Source organism: Canis lupus, chromosome 34 (genome assembly GCF_003254725.2).
Source record: "Canis lupus dingo isolate Sandy chromosome 34, ASM325472v2, whole genome shotgun sequence".
NCBI classification, from domain to species: Eukaryota; Metazoa; Chordata; class Mammalia; order Carnivora; family Canidae; genus Canis; species Canis lupus.
The window spans coordinates 17,011,522-17,032,958 of record NC_064276.1 but is presented as its reverse complement, the minus strand read 5'-3'; the positions used below and the strand labels follow the sequence as shown (position 1 = coordinate 17,032,958).

The following is a 21,437-nucleotide window of genomic DNA, read 5'->3' as shown; positions in this document are numbered from 1 at the left end:
AGAAAGCCAAGAAAGATGAGACAGAAAGGCAGGTCTCATGAGGTTAAAGGAGACTATACAGCACAGTGGTGAACTCCAGCATGGCTCAATCAACGACCAGTTATGGGACATCTCTGAACTTTAGGCTCCTCATCTGAAAATGGGGATAAGGCCTACCTCATCTACTGTGAAGGCTAACTAAACACATGAAAAGTATTTAGCAAAATTCTTACCATATGGTAAGCACTCTCTCAATATTAGGGGAAAGCCCATTTCATAGGATCTTCCTCTGTTCTTAGGATACCTATTGCTGGCTTGGCATTATATTTGCCTCTGGAGGCAATTTTTTTTCACTGTGACACTGAATATGTTGAAACAGAAAGAATTTTTGATCACAAGATTCAAGTCCTTAGCTTTACTCCTTTTAAGAATCTTGATACCTTAAGCAAATTTTCCTTATCTGAACATCCCAGCTTCCCTGGTAGTAGTACTGGATCAACTGGACAAAGCATGTGAGGGAGTGGCAGTTGGACCCTGTGAGGGAGTGTAACGGACTTTACATATGCTTGGATCATCATCCTCCGGCAGGAAAGTGTTGGGACTAGAACTCTCTATGGAAATAGCCTCAGGCACATCACTCCAGGACCACGGACTGTTCCACAGAGGCTGGAAAAGAATCTAGGCCTTTCATTCCCTATGAGCCACGGCAAAGGTCAATTAGCAAGGGACCACAGTACCACCTAGTGGCCGTAACACCCCACTTCTCCCTCTCCCCCAGGTGTTCGTGAAATGCTGCCAGGTTCAGAACTTTCTGGTCACCTACATCAAGAGCTGATCAGTCATAGTTGGAGAGAAACCAAATACATCCCCCTGTCTCTTTTTTAATATTAACAAATACAAGCAGCAGAAAGGGCCAGCTGCTCTCTGCTGTTCCCTGAGGGAAGGCCAGAGCACAAAATTGTTCCTCTAGACTTCCTCTAACTGCGGAGCCTGCCTTGCTCCTTTTTAGGCAGAGCTTTGTTCCAGTCCAACTTTCCTTTTCCCAAGTCCCCAGGCAGGATGGGAGGCACATGGTTGCTGGTGGTAGGACGAATACTGTAGTTCCAGCCTCTGCTCCTTTAAGCCTCAGCTTAGATGGCAGTCATTCATCCTTCGGCAACCAGAAGCCAGGAGGGCTATCAACTACACCAAGAGAAGCAGACAGTGCAACTTCAGTCATCTTCGGATGACTCCTCTTCTGCCTCTTTTAGCCACTGGATGAACCTCTGCAGCTGTAAGGAAGCAGAGTGGAAAGCTACTGAGGGAGGGGGATATAAGTAGCTTTAACAGCTACAGAGGCTGGAAAAGAATCTAGGCCTTTCATTCCCTATGAACCATGGGACCAGACAACTGCCTTGGTGACAGGAGGGCAGCCTGACTCACCTGTTGGTTCTTGCGCAACTGCCGGCCCTTGTCAGTCATATCCTTTTGGCTGAACCAACTCAGGATTGTTTCCTCAGCCAGGATCTCCAGCTGGTAGAAAGCCATGAGTACCTGCCGAAGGCCAGAAGAGATCTCAGGGACCTTGCAGAATCCAGCAAGATATAACAGAGGAAGAGGGGACAAGATCTTAGCACTTCTCTCTACCAGACTATCAGCTTCCTTTAAAACACCAAGCAGTTGCTCTTAAAACAAATAAAAATGAGCTTTTCATTCTGCAACTGGGACTGGTATAACCTCTGGAATTATTGTCGGGTCTCCAAGATAATCTCCAAAAGGCTGCCTTACTAGCCTGACTCCAAGCTGTATTATTGCAGCAATCAGCACAATAATAGGGGTGGATGGTGCTACTACTCAAATCCCATACTGGATTCACGTTAGCCTGTTTTGTGTCTCCGTGGAGGTAGCCAAGGCCTGTTTCAAAAGAAATCCAGGGCAATGGGGCTTGAGGTGGTATTCACCTTGGCCATGGAAGTACTAAGAGCTTCATGCTCCAGGAAGAAGTCCTCAATGGCTGCCAATGCTTCCAAATGATCAGCTGCACGCTTTATGTAGTTCCTAAAAACAGGGCTCCAGGCCTTAAGCAGCTATGGAAGAAAGGAGAAGGGAGCTGCAATATATTCCTGAGCATGCACCTACATCCGGATAGCAAAGAAAGTCAATATTGGAAATATGGGACTTTTAGGATATAGGAAAACAAGAGGGGAGATGATACAGGCCTGAGGAATCATGTCAGAGGGACTTGGGAGCTGCTGGAGGTCAAGGTTGGCAGAAAAAGAAAATATCTCCCAGGGAAAGTGAAAGGGAGTCAGATCCTACAGGCTGCCTCAAAATACCTATTACCAGCCTACAGGTTGATCTCATTCTGGGTCAAATCATTTCAGTCAGAGAATATAAAAGTCTAGGTCTATTCTGGGCATACCTTTGGGGTCTAGTAATGGTCTGAATCCTGGAGTTTCAAAGAGCACTCAGTATGAACCTAACTTGATTGCTCTGGACCAGCCAAGCCTGCTCTACTACCCAATCTGCATCCAGAGGCAAGGAGAAAGGAACCACAAGTAAAAAAATCCCACAATAAGACCTTCTACTCCCTATTTCCCTTAAAGTGAAACATGGCAAGGACATGGATTTGCCTCCAGCCAATCCCTTGTACTCAGCCCCAATCTTTGCTCACAGGAAGCAGCAGGGAACAGTAACGGTTTGGGTCCAGCAGGGAATCCATTTGTTGCAGGGGGAACTCCAGGACCACGCGGCTCAGTACCTGCATCACCTCCTTTAGGCTTATGTTGTAGGCATACCTGTGGGGAGATGGGGGTGGAGGGGTAACACCAGAGCCTTCACTGGCCATTTCAGCATGCTGTAGGACTATGACTTTGGTAGGACACTGGGGAAGAAGGCGGATGGAACAACATGCAAGGAGAAGGCTTTGGAAGAGAGAAGTCTGTGCTGAGGCCAGAACCTAATGCTCTCCTTGTTCCAAATGCTACTGGCTTTGTCCATTTGGGATGTTAAAGGAATTGGTTCTTATTTGGGAAAGAAACAGGAGAGAACCTCTACCTGCCTGGGATTACCCAGAGGAGAGAAGAGGGAGGGCTGCTCTTACTTGAGAGAGTTGATCTCTAGGACTAGATTGTCACAAGAAATGTTCTCCTCCTTGCCCCGCTGTAGTGTTCCCAGTACTTCATTCTGGAATACTAAAATCAAAGCAAGAATAAGTTCATGAACCAATATGTCACTCCAGAATGCTTTAAGTTCTCTAGTTCTGACTTTATACCAAACCCTTCTGGGAGAAACACAAGTCTTTGGCTAGTTGACCCAGACAGAGAATGAACTGAAGGTTTTTTCTTTTGTCCTAGCACACTGCTCCCCTGGCCAATCACCTTTGATGTCATCCATCTGTGGGGAGCCTGCTCGGCTGTCTAGTTCCTCAGAATCCATACTCTGCTCACTTTCAGTTTCACTCTCTTCTTCCATGTTGATCGTGAGTCCTGAGAACCCATATAGGTGAGAAAAAAGAAAAGTAAAGAAAGAGCTGTTGACAGAGAGCAACATATCTGCCCTGTCTGAATGAATAAAGTAATTAATAAGTAGTCACATTCTGAAGTATACACTTTTCTTCAAAATATTCGGACTTAGGGGCAGCCCGGGTGGCTCAGCTGTTTAGTGCTGCCTTCAGTCCAGGGCCTGATCCTGGAGACTTGGGATCCAGTCCCACGTCAGGCTCCCTGCATGGAGCCTGCTTCTCCCTCTGCCTGTGTCTTTGCCTCTCTCTCTCTCTCTGTCTCTCATGAATAAATAAATAAAAATCTTAAAAAAAAAAAAAATCGGACTTAGAGGCGGGAGGTGACAGGAATAAAGCCTAACTTACCCCATAGATTCTGATGTAGTTCCTCTTCCTCCTCTATGTTTAGGTCTTCAGCTTTCCAGAGGTAGCCCTGGCCAGCAGCTCCAACTTCTGCTGGATTATAACCTGGCAAAGGCATTGATCTTTAATGAACACACAAGAGAAACACAATCCCTCTAGGAGGAAACACTGGCTTTCTCATGGGACAGAGAGACACACAGATGCCCCACACCTGATTAGCCTCACACCTTTCAGCTTCACTTTCTCCTTTTCTTGGTTAGCCCCAGAATCATCACTGAACTGGCCATCATCCTCATCTTCCTCTGCATCTGGAGGGTGCAAAGAGATCACCGAGCCTTCAGGCAACGTGATGTCTGGGCCCACTACCACCTAGAGGATGCGAAAAGAGTGGGTGGCACAGCTCCATTAATGTGTTGGGGAAAGATACATCCTGATAATGAAAGCGACTATTTTTACTATGCTAACTCGAAGACAAATGAATCTGCTGAATTTGAACTCTCAATTCAGGTTGGATCATGGGTGGACATAAGGCCTCTCTGGCTCAATTTGGAGTCTTCATGCAGTACGGAGCAGGTCTCACCTGGGAAGTGAGGACACAGCGTGGCTTCAGTGTAACTTGTTCCTTGACTTCAGCATTGTCACAGAGCAGAGACTGATGAATCTGTGCTCCAGCAGCCACTTGGACACCCTGCCACAGGTAGGCCTGGTCCAGCACCACGTTATCACCTGGCTCAGGACAGGAAGTACTCCTGGTCACTCAGGGTTCCAGATCAGAGCCATTCCTGGAGGATGGGGCTAACTGGTAACAGCACAGCTCCCACCCAGCTGATACTCTATCTCCCAAACCATCAGAAACACCCTCTCCCTCTCTATATTCCAGCCTGAAAATAGAATAGTGCTTAGCAGGACCATCCTCCACAAGGTTTACAATAATCACTATATACCGGACTTAAGACTGTATACTGAACTTAAGAACCTAAGAACCTTCAAGATATCTAGGATCTCTTTCAGCTCAAAAACCTTATTAGAATCATATCTATGTCTAGAAGTAGAAGTAAAGCTCTCTAGCTCTTCTTATACATTTTAACTTATTTTTTTAAAGACTTATTTTTAAGTAATCTCTACATCCAACATGGAGCTTGAACTCACAACCCCTCTACCAACTGAGCCAGCCAGGCGCCCCTCTCCTTGTACATTTTTTAAAGGGACAGTTCCATTAGAAGTATCACATTCTTATAACCAAAGTCAGTTACCAAGAAGCCAACCAGACAGCTTTGATTGAATAAAAAGAACACTGGACTTAGAATACTTAGATTCAAGTCCTAGCACTGCCTCTCATTAGCTATGACCCTGAGGGAGACAACCTCTGAGCCTGTTTACTTGGCTATAAACTAGAGATAAATAAAACCTTGTGAAGATAAATGAAACAATGTATGCCAAAGCCCTTTGTAAACTACAGTGCACCAAACAGATATTATTATTGCATGTTAAGTATCCACTTGGTCCTGAATGTGAATAGGGTACTCTAGAATGTGAAGAGTCACCCAATAAGAGGCCCATAGGCCACAAATTTCACATCCCCATTCCTTCCTTTATTAAAGCAGACACTCTTATTCCTTATTCTCAGGGACTATCCTTCTGTGTCCTTATCTGGGGTCCCCTAGGTTCCTGCTCCCAGATCATCCTGACTTCCCCACCTGTGCTCACCAATGTGGCAGCCAGGGCCAATGACACTGTTGGTGATATAGCAATTGCTGCCAATGACAGTACCAGAGCCCAGAAGCACATTTTCCTCTAGGATGCTGCCATGGCCCAGGCTGACCTCAGGCCCTCGGTAAATGTTATGCCGGGAATGAGTGCAGCTCTGGGTTGTGCTGTCAGTGAAATTCGCCTCTGGAGTGAGAGGGTAGACCCATCGGCGGATGACATCAGCGCAAACTGCCGCATACATGTGCAGGTTGGTGACCCGGGCACCATATTCCTTAGTTGTCACGTGCATGTGGATCTGGTTCCCTAGAATCTGAATAGGGAGAAGGAAAGGGAGGTCACCGAAGCAAGTAAAAGAGGAAGAACACACTCAGGTACAACTCTTTTCTAAACTTAAGTTACCCTCTCCCCCTCAATGTCATAGCCAAATGGGCAAGATTTTTCTTTGGGTTTCATTCCCTCTCTCTTGCAGCTCTTTTCCCTCATCCTAAGGTTCAATAAAACACAAAAGGGGACCAAAAGTTATCAGCATGGGATAATACCACAGACCTCTTCTAAAGAGGCCTGGGAGCCTTTTCTTACCTCCTCATTCACTAACAGGCCTCGCACAAAGTCATCTCGAGTTTGGTAGTCAAAGTTGTCTGTAAAGAGTTGAGCCACCTGTGGGAGGACGTTTGGTGAGGCTAAGGTGAGTGCTATACTCTGGAAACAAAAATAAGTCCCTACAGATCTATCAGATCCTATGATGGTTGGACAAGGACCAGAATCCCAAAAAAGTTCCCAATAGGATACTGGAGTCAGGATGACAGTGACTTTTTACTGTGGAACTCAGAGTTCTACTCTTTGGATGTGCAGCCCTGGCCCTGAAAAGCTCACCTGAGGAGAGCAGATGCTGATATGACAGTCCAGTAAATCATAGCGAATCTCTACTCCATCTCCACTGCCCTGGAACAAACTCTGTGGGGAAAAGGTATAGGACTTTATTCTTTTAAAGATTTTAAAAATTTATTTGAGAGGGAGAGCACAGGGTGAGGGGCAGAGGGAGAAGCAGGCTTCCCGCTAAGCAAGGAGGATCCAAGGACCCTGGGATCATGCCCTGAGCCGAAGGCAGATGCTTAACCGACTGAGCCACCCAGGTGCCCACCCAGGACTTTAACTTGTCTCTTGCTGAAGCCTGTCACTTTCCCACTTCAAGGACCCCAGATACCCACACACCAGAGGAAAAGAAAACCGTCGAAGGCCTTGGGTCTTCTGGAAATGGAGAACCCGGTTTGTGGTACTATCCACAGCCACTACCACATTATCCTCATGGCAACGAGTTGGGTGGCTAGGGGATGACTCTTTGAAGATCATTGTCATGACAGATACATTTTTTTCTAGCTTCCGCCTCAATCTATAAAGGATAGGAGGGAGAGAGCAGCAAAATAGCAGTCTTAGGGCTCTGCTGCTAGTCACAAACCCTTTGTCCCTACCATCTTCCCATCCTGACCTGTGTTCTTCCAGAGCTCTGGTAATATTGATGTTTGAGATGACATCCCCATACACCAGAAGGAAGTCAGAGCGCACCAAGGCCTTAGCATCAACATCACGGAGAACATCCCCCAGTGATCGATATAATTCTGACGTAATTATTCGAACCACATTGAGGGATGTAGGGCGGCACCACTTGGATTTCCTAAATGAAGGGGATGAGGGGAACGAGCAAATCAGGCATAAAGATCATGTAGTGCTTCCTTATTTTTCTCACCCATTCAACATTCACACGCCTTCTTTATAGCTTTTTTTGGGTTCCTGCCAGCATTTTCTACTTCAAAGAGATTTGTAAACTATAATTAATGGTTTCAGCATCCTGTGTCACCAGTATTGTTTTATGGGTTAGAGAAACATGGTTATTTCTTCTCCAAACCCTGACACCTGTTCCCTAACATGGATTTGCATTCAAAATCCTGCTGAGATTTAGAGTATACAAAATATCCTGGGAACACACTTTCCATGCCCCTTCTCTCCATCCAAAGTCCAAACCAAATTTAGGAACTGTCCAAAGGACATCAAGCTAATATTCTAGTCTTTTTTCCCTGAACTTCCATAAATCCTGATACGCACTCTTTTTCAAGAAGATTTCATCAAACATTTGTTAAATATTTATTATGTGCTTTATACTAAGTTAGGCACTGGGAATACAAATATGAGGAAGAGCTCAATATCTAGAAGCTCAGTGGAAAAAGAAAGATGTTAGTATTATAACTTCCATACTGGAGCCATTAAATAAAAGCAAAACCTATAGGACCAAACTTTATATGTGAGATTCAGAAAAAATCCAAATATTATTCTCTAATCTTTGTTACAACTTTAGCTGCTCACCTTCTTCTTCTTCTTCTTTTTTTTTTTTTAAAGATTTTATTTATTTATTCATGAGAGACAGAGAGAGAGAGAGAGAGGCAGAGACACAGGCAGAGGGAGAAGTAGGCTCCATGCAGGGAGCCCGATGTGGAACTCGATACTGGGACCCCAGGATCAGGCCCTGGGCTGTAGGCGGCACTAAACTGCTGAGCCACCAGGCTGCCCCAGCTGCTCACCTTCTGATAAGTGAAGAGAATATGATGGAATCCAAACAGACATATCTTTCCCCCTCACAATTGCCCCTTATTTAGCTACAACCATCCTAAGAAAACTGGAAAAAATGGCAAAACATGGAAAGAAAAATTGCAGAGCCTTACAGTAAGTGTTCCTTGATTTGAGCAGCTTTCCAGCAACAAAAGACAAAGGTTTCCTGTACACCCGTGGCAGTCAGAAATTCCAGAGTGTAGTCGATTAGTGCCACATTGGCCAGGGGCAAGAGGACCTGGAGGGGAGAAGAAAAAAGTCTGAAGTCTTGAATTGACGAAGGCCCTCTGGATACTACTCTTTCCTCCGCTTAAGCACAATTTTCACTTCCCTACCAGTGTTTTACTTTATCTTCGCAAGTTAAAGTAATCAGGCCCCTGCTTTTGATGCTCATGGCATGAGAATCTAGTAAAGCATGGAATCTACTTGCTTAGCACAGGACATGGCTGCTACAGAACAGCAGGCCACCTCGGCGAAGGACAATGCTAAAAATCAATCATATCTCCAGAAACTTAAGCAGTGATAAAACCATTTTCTCCATAAAATTTCCTCCCTTGACCTCTTGCTAAGGGAAGTCAGAGGCTACCCACTCCAATCACTTGTCCCAAATGAACAACCATTATTAGGTGTTTTTGGGGAGGAGTGGGAGTTAGGATTTTTCACGAACCTAATCCAGCTCCCCGTCTGACTGAACTGGGGACTTCTGAGTGACCCAGCAATCCCTAAAACTAGCTCCGTCCAGCTCCCCCAGCATCTAGACAACACGGGGTCTGCTGGCAACCAACCACTAAACCTGTTCTGTCCTCCTTTTGACAGATGGCATCGGCTGTCATTAAAACCTGGAAAGAAAAAAAAAAAAAAAAGCACACCCATCGAGACTCAAGACAGCTGTTACTATGGGATCAGACTGTTAACCGGTCTGCTCTATTTTTAAGCATACGGCCTCCCTTTTGCAGGCAAAAGGAGGTGCTGTTCCCACTCACCCAAGGATCTCCTCTTCCACAGCATAATTAAAGGCATTACGGCCTCCCTCTGAGGCACTGCATCCCCGTGTGAAGGCTTCTCACAAGAGCTGCTTCTACATTTAGCCCTCTGCATGCCTTCCAAACCTGAGGTGGCCAGTGCTACGAGAGCCCATCCGCCAGAGCACTCCTCACTAGGCAGCCGAAAGAATAACCTGCTCTAGCCCCGCCACCTTCGGGCTCTCCGGTTGCTCCCGCGCGGCGCTCACCCGAGGCTGGTCCTTGGAGATGGGGAAGAAGCGGCGATTGAAGCCATCGGCCACCAGAACTGCTTGCAGGGGCGGCGGCGGTTCCTCCTCCGCCCCTTTGACTCCCCCACCGCCTCCGCCGCCGCCGCCTCCCGGCCCGGGGCCGCTGCGCTTGTTGGCCCGGCTAGCCACTGCAGCAGGCACGTTCGCCGCCATCTTCCCTCACGGCCGCCACTTCCGCACGGAAACTGACACCGCTCGCAGTAGGGGACAAAAAGGGCCCGGCTCTCGAAACGCGAAGGAGAAAAGAAGGGAAGGGGGGTGGAGACTAAGGAGAGAGCAGTGCGCAGGCGTGGCCCGTAGGCGCCGCCCCGCCTGGGGTGTGAGCGGGGAGGAGCTAGTAGTGAGTGCCCCGCCGGCCGAGGCGCCGGGTGGGTTGCAGTCCTAAGGACCTCAGACTCGATTTGCAGGTATAGTAGGCCTTCATTTGTACGGGAACAAGCGGAGGTTCTTGAGGGATGCTAGGACTTGGGGTCTCTGCGAAGGGGCCAGGTCCATTAAGTATGCAATCAGCCTCGCCCGGAGCATTAACAATTGTAGTCCTCCATCTACATTCTAGTCGCTTAAATGTGACCCGGCACCTTGGGGAGCTCGGAACCCAGTCTGTCATCCCCGTCCCTCAGGGAACTCACGGTCCACCTAAATACAGAACCTGGTATAGGAGGGAGAGTAGTAGTTCTGTTGAGCGCTGATGGTGGCCAGGGGACGATACGAGCGTTGAGTCATTTAATTCTTCACACATTTCTGCAAGAACAGCTTATCATTCGTTCATTCATTCATTCATTCATTCATTTCTTGAACTCTCAGAAGGGTGAACCTCCCACCCAGCTACTAAGGGAAGAACTGGTCCTGGAGCCTGATCTGTCTGACTTCATAGTTTCACAGTCTTTCTGCTTAAATGATGTGGGGATGAAAGTTACGATTTTATGATTTCATTTCTTCGTTCATTCGGCCTATCAGCATTTATTGAAACCCTACTGATCATTAGAGTGGAATTGGGGCGGATCCAGGAACACCCATGAAGTTGAGTGGGACTGGAATTAAGCCTTGGAGGCGGAAGGAACTGCGAGCCCAGAGGTGCAAAGCTCTAGGCTTGGAAGGTGCGGTAGGATTGGGGGGAGAAGGGGATCCCTGGGTGGCGCAGCCTGCCTTTGGCCCAGGACGTGATCCTGGAGTCCCGGGATCGAGTCCCACATCAGGCTCCCGGCATGGAGCCTGCTTCTCCCTCCTCCTGTGTCTCTGCCTCTCTCTCTCTCTCTACGTCTATCATAAACAAACAAACAAACAAATAAATAAATAAATAAATAAATAAATAAATAAATCTAAAAAAAAAAAAAAAGGATTGGGGGGAAAGGCGGCCGCTGCAGGGAGAAAACCAGGCCTGCTGGGGAGCCAGACTGTGGGGACTCAGTGGAAGCGAGGCAATGCAGCTTGGGTGTCATTTGGTAGGTCAGGAGCTTTCCAGTAAGGCCCCCTGCCCTTTCCGCCCAAATTCCACGATCCGTTTATCCTGCAGTTTCTGCAAACGTTGTTCCCAGGCCAGCGTTGCGCGTTGGGATTGCACGTGGGAAGGCTTAGATTTCTTGTTTTCATACAGGACCAGGGAGATCTTTCATTTCTTCCTCATACTAGTGAATGATAGCGCTGGGCAAAAACCATTTCTTTCTTTCTTCTTTCTTTCTTTCTTTCTTTCTTTCTTTCTTTCTTTCTTTCTTTCTTTCTTTCTTTCTTCTTTCTTATTCATGAGAAACACAGAGAGAGGCAGAGACATAGGCAGAGGGAGAAACAGGTGCCTGGAGGGAGCCCCATGTGGGACACCATCCAGCACCCCAGGATCACCCCCTTAACCAAAGGCAGATGCTCAAGCACTGAGCTAACCAGGCGTCCCCCAAATCCATTTCTTAAGGATTTTGGAAAATGTAGCCTGGAGAAGGAAAGGCAGAAGGCAACTTAGTAAATTTTTTCAATTAGTTTGAAAACTTAGTAAATGTTTTCAATTAAATTTCAATACAATTTCAATACATTGAAAAGAATGCTATTCTACTGTCCTACAAATCCATAGGCAGGAAGAGAAAAAAAAGGATGATTAAATTGGACTAGTGGGGATCCCTGGGTGGCTCAGTGGTTTAGCGCCGCCTTTGGTCCAGGGCATGATCCTAGAGACCCAGGATCGAGTCCCACATCGGGCTCCCTGCATGGAACCTGCTTCTCCCTCTGCCTGTGTCTTTGCCTCTCTCTCTCTGTGTGTCTCTCATGAATAAATAAAATAAAATCTTTTAAAAAAATAAATAAATTGGACTAGTGATTTGTAGACACAGAGACAGAGGTGGGGTGATGGTGGTAGTGGTGGAGGTAAAGCATGTGGAAAGCAGGTTCAATTTTGGAAACTTTTATTTATTCATTCATTCATTCATTCATGAGAAACACACACACACACACACACACACACACAGAGGCAGAGACACAGGCAGAAGCAGGTTCCATGCAGGGAGCCTGAAGTGGGACTCGATCCCAGGTCTCCAGGATCACACCCTGGGCTGAAGGTGGTGCTAAACCGCAGAGCCACCCAGGCTGCCCCAATTTTGGAAAATTTTAAATGACTCTTGTGACCCAGTAAAGTGGTAAGTGATAAAACCAGGCCTTCTAATTCTGAAGACAAGTAACTGGGTAGATAAGGGTTTTAATGGATGGGTCTCAGGGAGAATGTTTGTTCAAAACTTACTCGACTCAATAACAATAACAACAACAATCCAAACAAAAATGAGTCAAGTACATGAAAAGATGCTCAACGTCTCTAAACATTAGGGAATTACAAATTAAAAGTACAATGAGGTGTCACCTTGCATCCATTGAGATGGCCACTATCAAAAAGCCAAAACAAAACAAAACGGAAAATAGCAAGTGTTAGTGAGGATGTGGAGAAATTGGAATCCTTGTGCAGTTAGTGAGAATGTAAAACAGTACAGCTGCTGTGGAAAACAGGACAGTGGTTCTTCAAAATATTAAACATAGAATTATCATATGATTCAGCAATTCTACTTCTGGATATATACCCCAAAAAAGTGAAAGCAGGGACTCAGATATTTATACACCCATGTTTATAGCATCATTATTCACAATAGCTAAAACAGGGAAGCAACCCAAATATCCACATATATGACCGAATATTATTCAGCCTTAAAAAGGAAGGAAATTCTGACATGAGTTATAGCATGGATGAACCTTGAGGACATTATGCTAAGTGAAATAAGCCAGTCACAGAAAGACAAATACTGTATGATTCCATTTATATAAGGTACCTGGAAGAGTCATAATCATACAGATAGTAGACTGTGGTTGCAAGGGTGGCCAGGACTAGCCCTTATTTGAAAGAGAGTGCATGTTGATAAACATTCAGATTTTTTTTGCAGGTTTTGCTATTGCAGGTAATGCTGCAAAAAGCATCCTCCTATTGATATCTTTATTGCATTCATTTTCTTATAATTCCTTCTTAAAGGAGAGTGACAGGTTCAAATTGGATACAATTCCCATGGTGACTGATAGGCTATTGAATGCACTAGGAAGCCTGCTAAGGCTGAATTGCTTAATTATTACATAATTGCTATCCATGAAAAATGTGTCTTTTTGTCCTTGCAACAGCAATGTATGGAAGTACCAGTTTCCCTGCAGCCTCACCAACAGAAGAGGTTGTCAACAATTTGGAGTTTCTTCAATCCACAGAGAAAAAGAAGTGTAGTTTTAATTTTCATTTTTCTTATTTTGAGAAATGTTGAACATCTTTTTACATAGTAAAAGACTATCTGTATTTCTTTGGTCAACTATCAGTTCTGGTTCTTTTTGTAAATTAATATATTAGCATTAAGGTTTCAAAATGGATCTTGAGTATCAATCAGTTTAGAACGTAAGGTCTGTGAATACCAGGGCTTTCCAATCTGTTTTATTCACGACTCTATCCCAGATGTCTAGAGGGAATACTTGCACATGGCACATACATGCTCAATAAATATTTGCTGAATGAATGACTGGTTTTTGCTGGTCAGTAAGTGAGAGTCTGGTGAGACAACTTTTTTTTTTTAAATTGTTCACAATAAAGAGGAGTTTTATTTTAGGAAAAACTCATGATGGTCTTTATTCAAGGATGTTTAATTTCTAAAGCCCCAAACCAACATTGTTTTTTAAAATTTAAATTCAATTAATTAACAGATATTGAATTATTATTTTTATAGGTAGAGGTGAATGACTCGTCAGTCTTATATAATATCCAGTGCTCATTGCACCATGTGCCCTCCTTAATGTCCATCACCCAGTTACCCCATTCCCCTTCCCTTCCCACAACCCTCAGTTTGTTCCCTATGATTAAGAGTCTCTTAGGGCTTGTGATGAGACAACTTGAGGCAAATAAATAAAAGTAATTTCAGACTCTCCCATGCTGAGGCTCATTTTTTTTTGTTTTGTTTTTTAATTGTGGTAAAATACACCCAACATAAAATTTCCCATCTTAACCATTTTTAAGTGCACAATTCAGTAGTGTTAAGGACATACAATTATTGTGTTATTGACACCACCACCCATCCATAGAACTCTTTGTATGTTGCAGGACTAAAGCTCTGTACTCATTAAACAACTCCTCATTCCCATCTCCCCTCCGCTCTGGCAACCAGTGTTCTACTCTCTGTCTCTATGAATTTGGGTATTCTAGATACCTATATAAGTGAATTATACAATATTTGTTCTTTTGTGACCAGTTTATTTCACTTAGCATAATATCTTCAAGGTTCACGCATGTTGCAGTGTAGGTCAGAATTTCCTTCCTTTGTAAGGCTGAAGAGTATTCCATTGTGTGTATATACCGTATTTCATTTATCAGTTCATCCATCAATAGACATTTGGGTTACTTACATGTTTTAGCTATTGTGAATAATGGTCCTGTGAACATGGGCATATAAGTATCTGTTTAAGCCCCTGCTTTCACTTTTTTTGGGGGGGTATACATCCAGAAGTAGAATTGCTGGATGATTTGGTAATTCTGTGTTTAATTTTTTTTTGAAGAACCACCTTCCTTTTTTCCACAGCAGCTGTACCATTTTGTATTCTCACCAGAGTCCACTAGGGCTCAAATTTCTTTTTTTAAAGGTTTATTTATATTTTAAAAATATTATTTATGTACTCATGAGAGAGAGAGAGAGAGAGAGAGAGAGGCAGAGACATAGGCAGAGGGAGAAGCAGGCCCCATGCAGGGAGCCTGACGTTGGACTCGATCCTGAGTCTTCAGGATCAGGCCCTGGTGGCGCTAAACCGCTGAGCCACCTTGGCTGCCCAAGGGTTCTAATTTCTCCACATTCTTACTAACACTTGTTATTAGCTTTTTATTTTATTTTATTAATTTTTAAAAAATATTTTATTTATTTATTCATGAGAGAGAGAGAGAGGCAGAGACACAGGCAGAGGGAGAAGCAGGCTCCATGCAGGGAGCCTGATGCGGGACTCGTTCCGGGGACTCCAGGATCATACCTTGGGCCAAAGGTAGGCACTAAACCGCTGAGCTACCCACCCAGGGGTCCCCTGTTATTAGCTTTTTTTTTTTTTTAAATTTTTATTTATTTATGATAGTCACAGAAAGAGAGAGAGAGAGAGAGGCAGAGACTCAGGCAGAGGGAGAAGCAGGCTCCATGCACCGGGAGCCCGATGTGGGATTCGATCCCGGGTCTCCGGGATCGCGCCCTGGGCCAAAGGCAGGCGCCAAACCGCTGCGCCACCCAGGGATCCCTGTTATTAGCTTTTTAAATAAAACTTTATTTTGTAATAGTCATCATAGTAAGTATAAAGTGATACCTCATTGTGGTTTTAATTTTTATCTCTTTAATAACTAGTGCTGTTCAGTATCTTTCCATGTGCATAATTATTCGCCATTTGTGTATCTGTTGAGAAATGTCTAAGTCTTTTCCCCATTTTTAATTTTTTTTAAGTTGTAGGAGTTCTTTATATATTCTGGATATCAATCTCTTATCAGTTACATTATTTGCAAATATTTCCTCCAACTCCATGGGTTGCCTTTTCACTCCATTGATAATGTCCTTCCATGCACAGAAGTTTTTACTTTGGTGAAGTCCAACTTATCTATTTTTCTTTTGTTACCTGTACTTTTGGTGTAACATCCACGAAATCATTGCCAAATGCAATGCCATGAGGTTTTTCTTCTATGTTTTAACTTTTATTTTTTATTTATTTATTTATTTATTTATTTATTTATTTATTTATTTAATGTTTTAACTTTTAAATGACCCCCCCTCGCCCCCTCCCACCCCCCCGTTTTTTTGCTCTTCGGGTTCTATGATAGAGATGTCAAAATAATCGTAGGATATGTCCCCTGCTGGATACCATTGATACATGCACAAGAGCTGGCTGTTTCCATGCATTGCTAAAGAGTCAGGGCTTTGGTGATTGAATGCATCAAATTGGGGGATTGAACACTTTGATAGTAAATCTTAGAGCCTTTGGTGCTTCTCAGCTGGGCTTACTTGTGGCTTATCAGAATCAGTTGTTCACTGCCACAAGTGTTTATTTTTCTAGTTACTTTTGGGGCTGGAGTTGTTGTTCTGAAAGTTGAGGGTTCTAAATATGTTATAGGATAGCCGAGGTTACTACTATTCATGTCCTAGTTTGCTAGAAAATGACAGAATAACTAAAGGTCTGAGTACTCTCTCATTCTGGGTTTTTGCTTTTTTGTTTTTGTTTTTTTTTTTTAATATTAACTCTCACCTCCAGTAATAAAACTAGTTTCTATAGGTATAACAATCATCTTTGTCTTCCAGGCTGAGAGTTAAGGAAAAAAATATCCTCTAAACTTTCTATAGCTCAGTCAAAACAAGCTGGAGTTATACAAAAGAAACTTCACTCAAAAGCTTAAGGGAAGGAGTGCCTGGGTGGCTCAGTCCATTACGCACGTCTGGTGCTTGATTTCTGCTCAAGTTGTGGTCTCAGGGTGTGAGATTGGGCCCCTTGTTGGGGCTCCACGCTCAGTGGGAAGTCTGCTTATCTCTCTTCCTCTCTCACTCTCTCCCCCTACTCACATATGTACTCACTTCCCCTCTCTCTCTAAAATAAATAAATCTTAAAAACAAAAAACAAACAAACAAACAAAAAAAAACTTAAGAGAAGAAGGGAGGGGAAAAAAGAGAAAATAAAGTCATTGATATATATAATACTTTACTTGGGCTGGGCCTTGATAAGGTGCTAGAGGGTGGCATGTGGAGTTGGGCACCTCTACCTCCCAGAGATCATTGCTGTGTTGTGCACCAACCTATTCTCCAATTATCTTAGACTTACTTTTGATAGAGTGTCCCAGAACTCTAAAGAGGGCCTCACCATATCTACAATGTACAGTGTATCTACCCCAGGATACCTGTGGGAAGCTGTTTGTCTTGGCTACTCTGAAACCAGTTTTCTTGAAGACACCTTGAGCTTTGTGGATGGAGAGAGGGTCAATAGGGTTCTTGAGACAGCATTGCCAAGAAGAAAAAAAGTATGGCTAATGGATCAGCTTGATTATCAGAGTCTTGAATCTATGGAGCAGGGGTTATAGGAACAGTATGATACTATATCTGACCTGATCTTTATCCAGCCTCCCCCAAGGGACATGTGCTTCTGGAGGGGGAGGCTATGGTATGAAGAAGAGGAACCAGGTAGGGTGACCATCTGTCCCTGTTGTCCAGGACTAATCCATTTTTAGCGCTGAAAGTCCTATATCCTGGACTCAAGCAAACTCTCAGTCCTTGGCAAATTGGAATGTTTGGTTACCATAGAGGCAGGTCACTAGGCATCAGGAGTTCTGCTGTGGTAACTCCCCCCTTAAAGAGCCTACCTGGAGAAATAACCAGAGCTTCCTCAATACCTGGACAAGAAGGAGACCCTGAGTCTGGTGGGCCAGAGGATATTAGCAACACTGTGGCGCTTACTGGTGGCAGAACTGCAAAACATCAAAGACAAAAAGAGCTTAAAGGCAGCCAGAGAGAAAATATATATCCAAAGGGGAACAAAAATTAGATTGAGCAAAAATGGAAGCCAGAAGATAATAGCATAACATCTTTAAAGTGTTGAGAGAAAATACTGTCAGCCTAGAATTCTCTTCACAGAGAAATTATCTTTCAAGAACAAGGGTGAAATACATACATTTTCAGAATTTTTTTAAAAAAGATTTATTTATTTATTTATTTATTTATTTATTTATTTATTTATTTATTTATGAGAGACACACAGAGAGAGGCAGAGACATAGGCAGAGGGAGAAGCAGGCTCCCTGTGGGGGAGGACAGGAGAAGGGCTGGTGCTGCAGAAGGAAAACGTTGAGGGAAGCCCTGTTACTGGGAGACTCTGAAGGCACCACACCTCTTGGTGTCCAGATGGAGCAGCATGCTAGCCACCCAAATGGAAAAGTCAAAGAGGAAAATAATGCCATGCTTCTGTGTTGAGCTTTATTAATCTTTAAGCAAATTCCCCACCGGTGACTTTCCTGAACATCCAAAGAACAAAGCTGCCCTCAGGAGTTGAACACAAGCCCAAGGAATGCCTGGGACTCCTAGAATGTATGTATACGAACCTCCAGCTTCAGACCCAACTTGCCCAACAACAGGTGGCTATTTTGGAAAATTTACAAGCATCCATGACACAGCTGGCTCCTGGGAGGGGAAGCAAGAAGTCTTCCCTTCCAGTCTTATCCTGCAATCTGCTTTTAAATCACCTGTCCCAGTTCAGTAAATGAATTGTGGAACAACAACAACAAAAAAATCAATGTGGGACTCGATCCCAGGACTCCAGGATCACAACCTGAGCCGAAGGCAGATGCTCAACCACTGAGCCACCCAGGTGCCCCATATTTTCAGATTAATAAAAACATATAATTAATCATAAAAAGATCTTTATTAATGGAACTTCTTTTTTTTTTTAATTTTTATTTGTTTATGATAGTCACAGAGAGAGAGAGGCAGAGACACAGGCAGAGGGAGAAGCAGGCTCCATGCACCGGGAGCCCGACATGGGATTGGATCCCGGGTCTCCAGGATCGCGCCCTGGGCCAAAGGCAGGCGCCAAACCGCTGCGCCACCCAGGGATCCCTATTAATGGAACTTCTTAAGTTCTACTGTCCAGTGCAGTAGCTGCTAGCCACATATGGCTATTTAAGTTAAAATTATAAAATAGAAAATAAATAAAATAAAATTATAAAATAATAAATTCAGTGATTAGTAACATTTGCCATATTTCGAGTGTTCAGTAATCAAGTGTGGCCAGTAGCTTGTATATTGGACAGTACAGATATTGATGATTTCCACCATTTTGAATAGCATATTGAATAGCACTGTTAAAAGATCTACCTCAAGCAGAAGGAGAAAATTCCAGAACAAAGGTCTGAGATGCAGAATGGAAGATCTAGTAAAAAAAAAAAAAGTAAATGTGTGAGTAAATCTCACACATACATAGGATTTATAGGATTTATAAATTTATAAATAATATTAATGTCTAAACTGAGGAGGGTTAAAAAAGAAAGTGCCAAATTACTTGCACATATAAGTCAAGAAGGAGATGATTAGAGTTAAAATATTCTAAGATCTTTTTATTATTCATGTAAAAAGTGGATCAAAAAATTCAACAGTATGCTGTTTGCAAGCAACACACTTAAATATAAGGACTCAGAAAAGCTGAGAGAGATGAAAAAAGATGCACCAGGCAAATATTGTTCAAAACAAATCTGTTGATAAATTTTACAAGAAATTGAAACACTTTATAATGATAAAGCTTTAATTTGCCAGGAAGATAAAATATTTCAAATTCTGTGCTCCTAAAATGAAGCTTCAAAGCATATGAAGTAAAAATTGACAAAACTACAAGAAATAATTGACAAACACACCATTATAGTAAAAGGTTTTAAATATATTTCTCTCAGTATTTGGTAGATCAAAAAGGTAAATGAATAAGGATACAGAAGACTTGAATATCACAATTAACCATTTTGATTTAATAGATATATGTAGAACACCGTTCAATAAGTGAATAATACACATTATTTCCAGATGCCTGTGGGACATTTGTGAGTATTAACCATGCATAAAGCAAATCTCAACAGATATCAAGGAATTGGTATTATATAGACCCTTTCCATGAAAAATATGGTCCGAGAGCAACATCAGCATCATGTGACAACCTGTTAGACATGTATAAGCTAAAAAAAGAAAAAAGGAATGTATAAGCTCAGGGGCACCTAGCTGGCTTAGTTGGTAGACCATGTGACTCTTGATCTCAGGATCCTAAGTCCAAGGCCCACATTGGGCATGGAGCTTACTTAAAAAAAAAAAAAGTAAAAAAATCAGGCCCACCCCTAGATCTCCTGGGTCAAAATCTGCATTTTGACAAGATCCCCAGAGGATTCATGTGTGTATTAAAGTTTGATACAAAGCATGTTTTCTTGTTCCTCTTTCTTTTCTTAATGTATTTTTAAAATTTTTAAAAATTTAAGTAATCTCTATACCTGATGTGGAACTCAAACTCACAGCCCTGAGATTAAGAGTCACATGCTCTTCCAAACCCAGCCAGTCAGGCACCCCATAAGAAGGCTTTTTTAAAAAAATGTAAACTCCTAAGCCCAACATGAGGCTTAAATTCACAACAACACAAAGCATGTTTCCTAATCACAGTATAATTGAGTTAGAAATCAATAATATGAAGATAATTAAGAAAATTCCATGTATTTGGAAATTAAAAACACTTCTGAAAATAGTTATACATACATATATATCTCATGTGTATATTGTATGACATATGATGATATATATATATTTGATATATATATATGATACAGTTTATTCCATCTGCAGATAATACTTGTGTATTTGTCAACCCTGGCTGGTTTCCTGAGTCTGTAACCCCAAAATTGAGAATCACTGCCTCAAACTGTGCCATAATACTAGTTTAACTGTAGATAATATTTTGAGAACCAGTAATGTGCTTTTTTTTTTTTTTTTTTTTTTTTTTATCTTTCTGAATACGTGACATCATCATAGCTGGTTTGAGGTCTGCATCTGCCTGAGAAGAGATTAGGATGTGTCACAGAAAGGAGACAAAAGGAAAGAAAAAGGCAAGGTTTTTTTTTTTTTTTTTTTTTTTTAAGATTTTATTTATTTGAGAGAAAGAGCATGAGTGAGAGAGAGCATGAGCAGGGGGAGGGGCAGAGGGAAAAGCAGACTCCCTGCCGAGCAGGGCTCCGAAAACAGGGCTTGATCTCAGGATCCTGGGATTATGACCTGAGCTGAAGGTAGATGCTTAACTGACTGAGGCACCCAGGTGCCCCAATAGTTTTTTTTTAAAGATTTTATTTATTTGAAAAAAAAAAAAGATTTTATTTATTTGAGAGAGTGAGCAAGAGAGAATATGAGTGGGAAAAGGGGTAGAGGGAGAGGGAGAGGCAGGTTCTCCACGGAGCAGGGAGCTTGATCCCAGGACCTTGGAATCATGATCTGAGCTAAAGGCAGAGGTTTAGCTGACTGAGCCATCCAGGCACCCCGAGAAACAGCATTATTTTAAAAACCTTTTATAATGTAAAAGTTCAAATATATACAAAAGTAGAAAAAGTGGTATAATGAATCCTTGTGTACCTGGCACCATATAAAACAATGATCAACTCATAAAGAATCTTATTCCATCTGTAGCACCCCCCCCCCCATTTTTGCCTTTCCCTTTGGATTATTTTATTTTTAAAGATTTTATTTTTTATTTGAGAGAGAGAGCAGAAGAGAGAGTGAGCTCGGGGGAGGCACAGAGGGAGAGGGAGAAATAGGCTCCCTGCTGAGCATGGAGCCCGATGTAGGGCTTGATCCTAGGACCCTGAGATCATGACCTGAGCCAAAGGCAGATGTTTAACCAACTGAGCCACCCAGGTGCCACTCCCTTTGGATTATTTTATTATTTTAAAGATTTTATTTATTTATTAATTAGAGCGGCTCATGACTTGAACCTAGACCAAGAGTCAGAGTATTAACTGACTGAG

The 21,437-nt window shown here is 42.9% G+C and overlaps 1 protein-coding gene and 1 pseudogene across 1 annotated transcript; one reads left to right on the top strand and one right to left on the bottom strand.

Moving 5' to 3' along the window:
• Nucleotides 1-840: 840 nt before the first annotated feature.
• On the bottom strand, nucleotides 841-9,622 carry EIF2B5 (eukaryotic translation initiation factor 2B subunit epsilon). Its single transcript, XM_025451260.3, has 16 exons — nucleotides 9,366-9,622; nucleotides 8,248-8,372; nucleotides 7,020-7,205; nucleotides 6,746-6,923; nucleotides 6,407-6,487; nucleotides 6,113-6,190; nucleotides 5,531-5,843; nucleotides 4,404-4,549; nucleotides 4,051-4,192; nucleotides 3,827-3,928; nucleotides 3,339-3,446; nucleotides 3,062-3,152; nucleotides 2,633-2,756; nucleotides 1,920-2,045; nucleotides 1,402-1,512; nucleotides 841-1,250 (listed from the first exon to the last, which is right to left on the bottom strand). Exons 1-16 carry the CDS (start codon nucleotides 9,558-9,560, stop codon nucleotides 1,191-1,193), a joined length of 2,166 nt encoding a protein of 721 aa, XP_025307045.1. The 5' UTR covers nucleotides 9,561-9,622; the 3' UTR covers nucleotides 841-1,190.
• A 7,615-nt stretch (nucleotides 9,623-17,237) lies between these two features.
• Nucleotides 17,238-18,289, top strand: LOC112662675 (TSSK6-activating co-chaperone protein-like; annotated as a pseudogene).
• The last annotated feature ends 3,148 nt before the right edge of the window (nucleotides 18,290-21,437 follow it).

Coding starts and splice junctions, on each gene's coding strand:
- EIF2B5 (XM_025451260.3), bottom strand. CDS start 9,560: ATGGCGGCGAACGTGCCTGCTGCAGTGGCTAGCCGGGCCAACAAGCGC. Junction 7,206..8,247: donor CAAATCAAGGAACACTTACT/GTAAGGCTCTGC, acceptor CCCTTCATTTAG/GAAATCCAAGTGGTGCCGCC. Junction 1,513..1,919: donor TTAGTACTTCCATGGCCAAG/GTGAATACCACC, acceptor GGCCTTCGGCAG/GTACTCATGGCTTTCTACCA.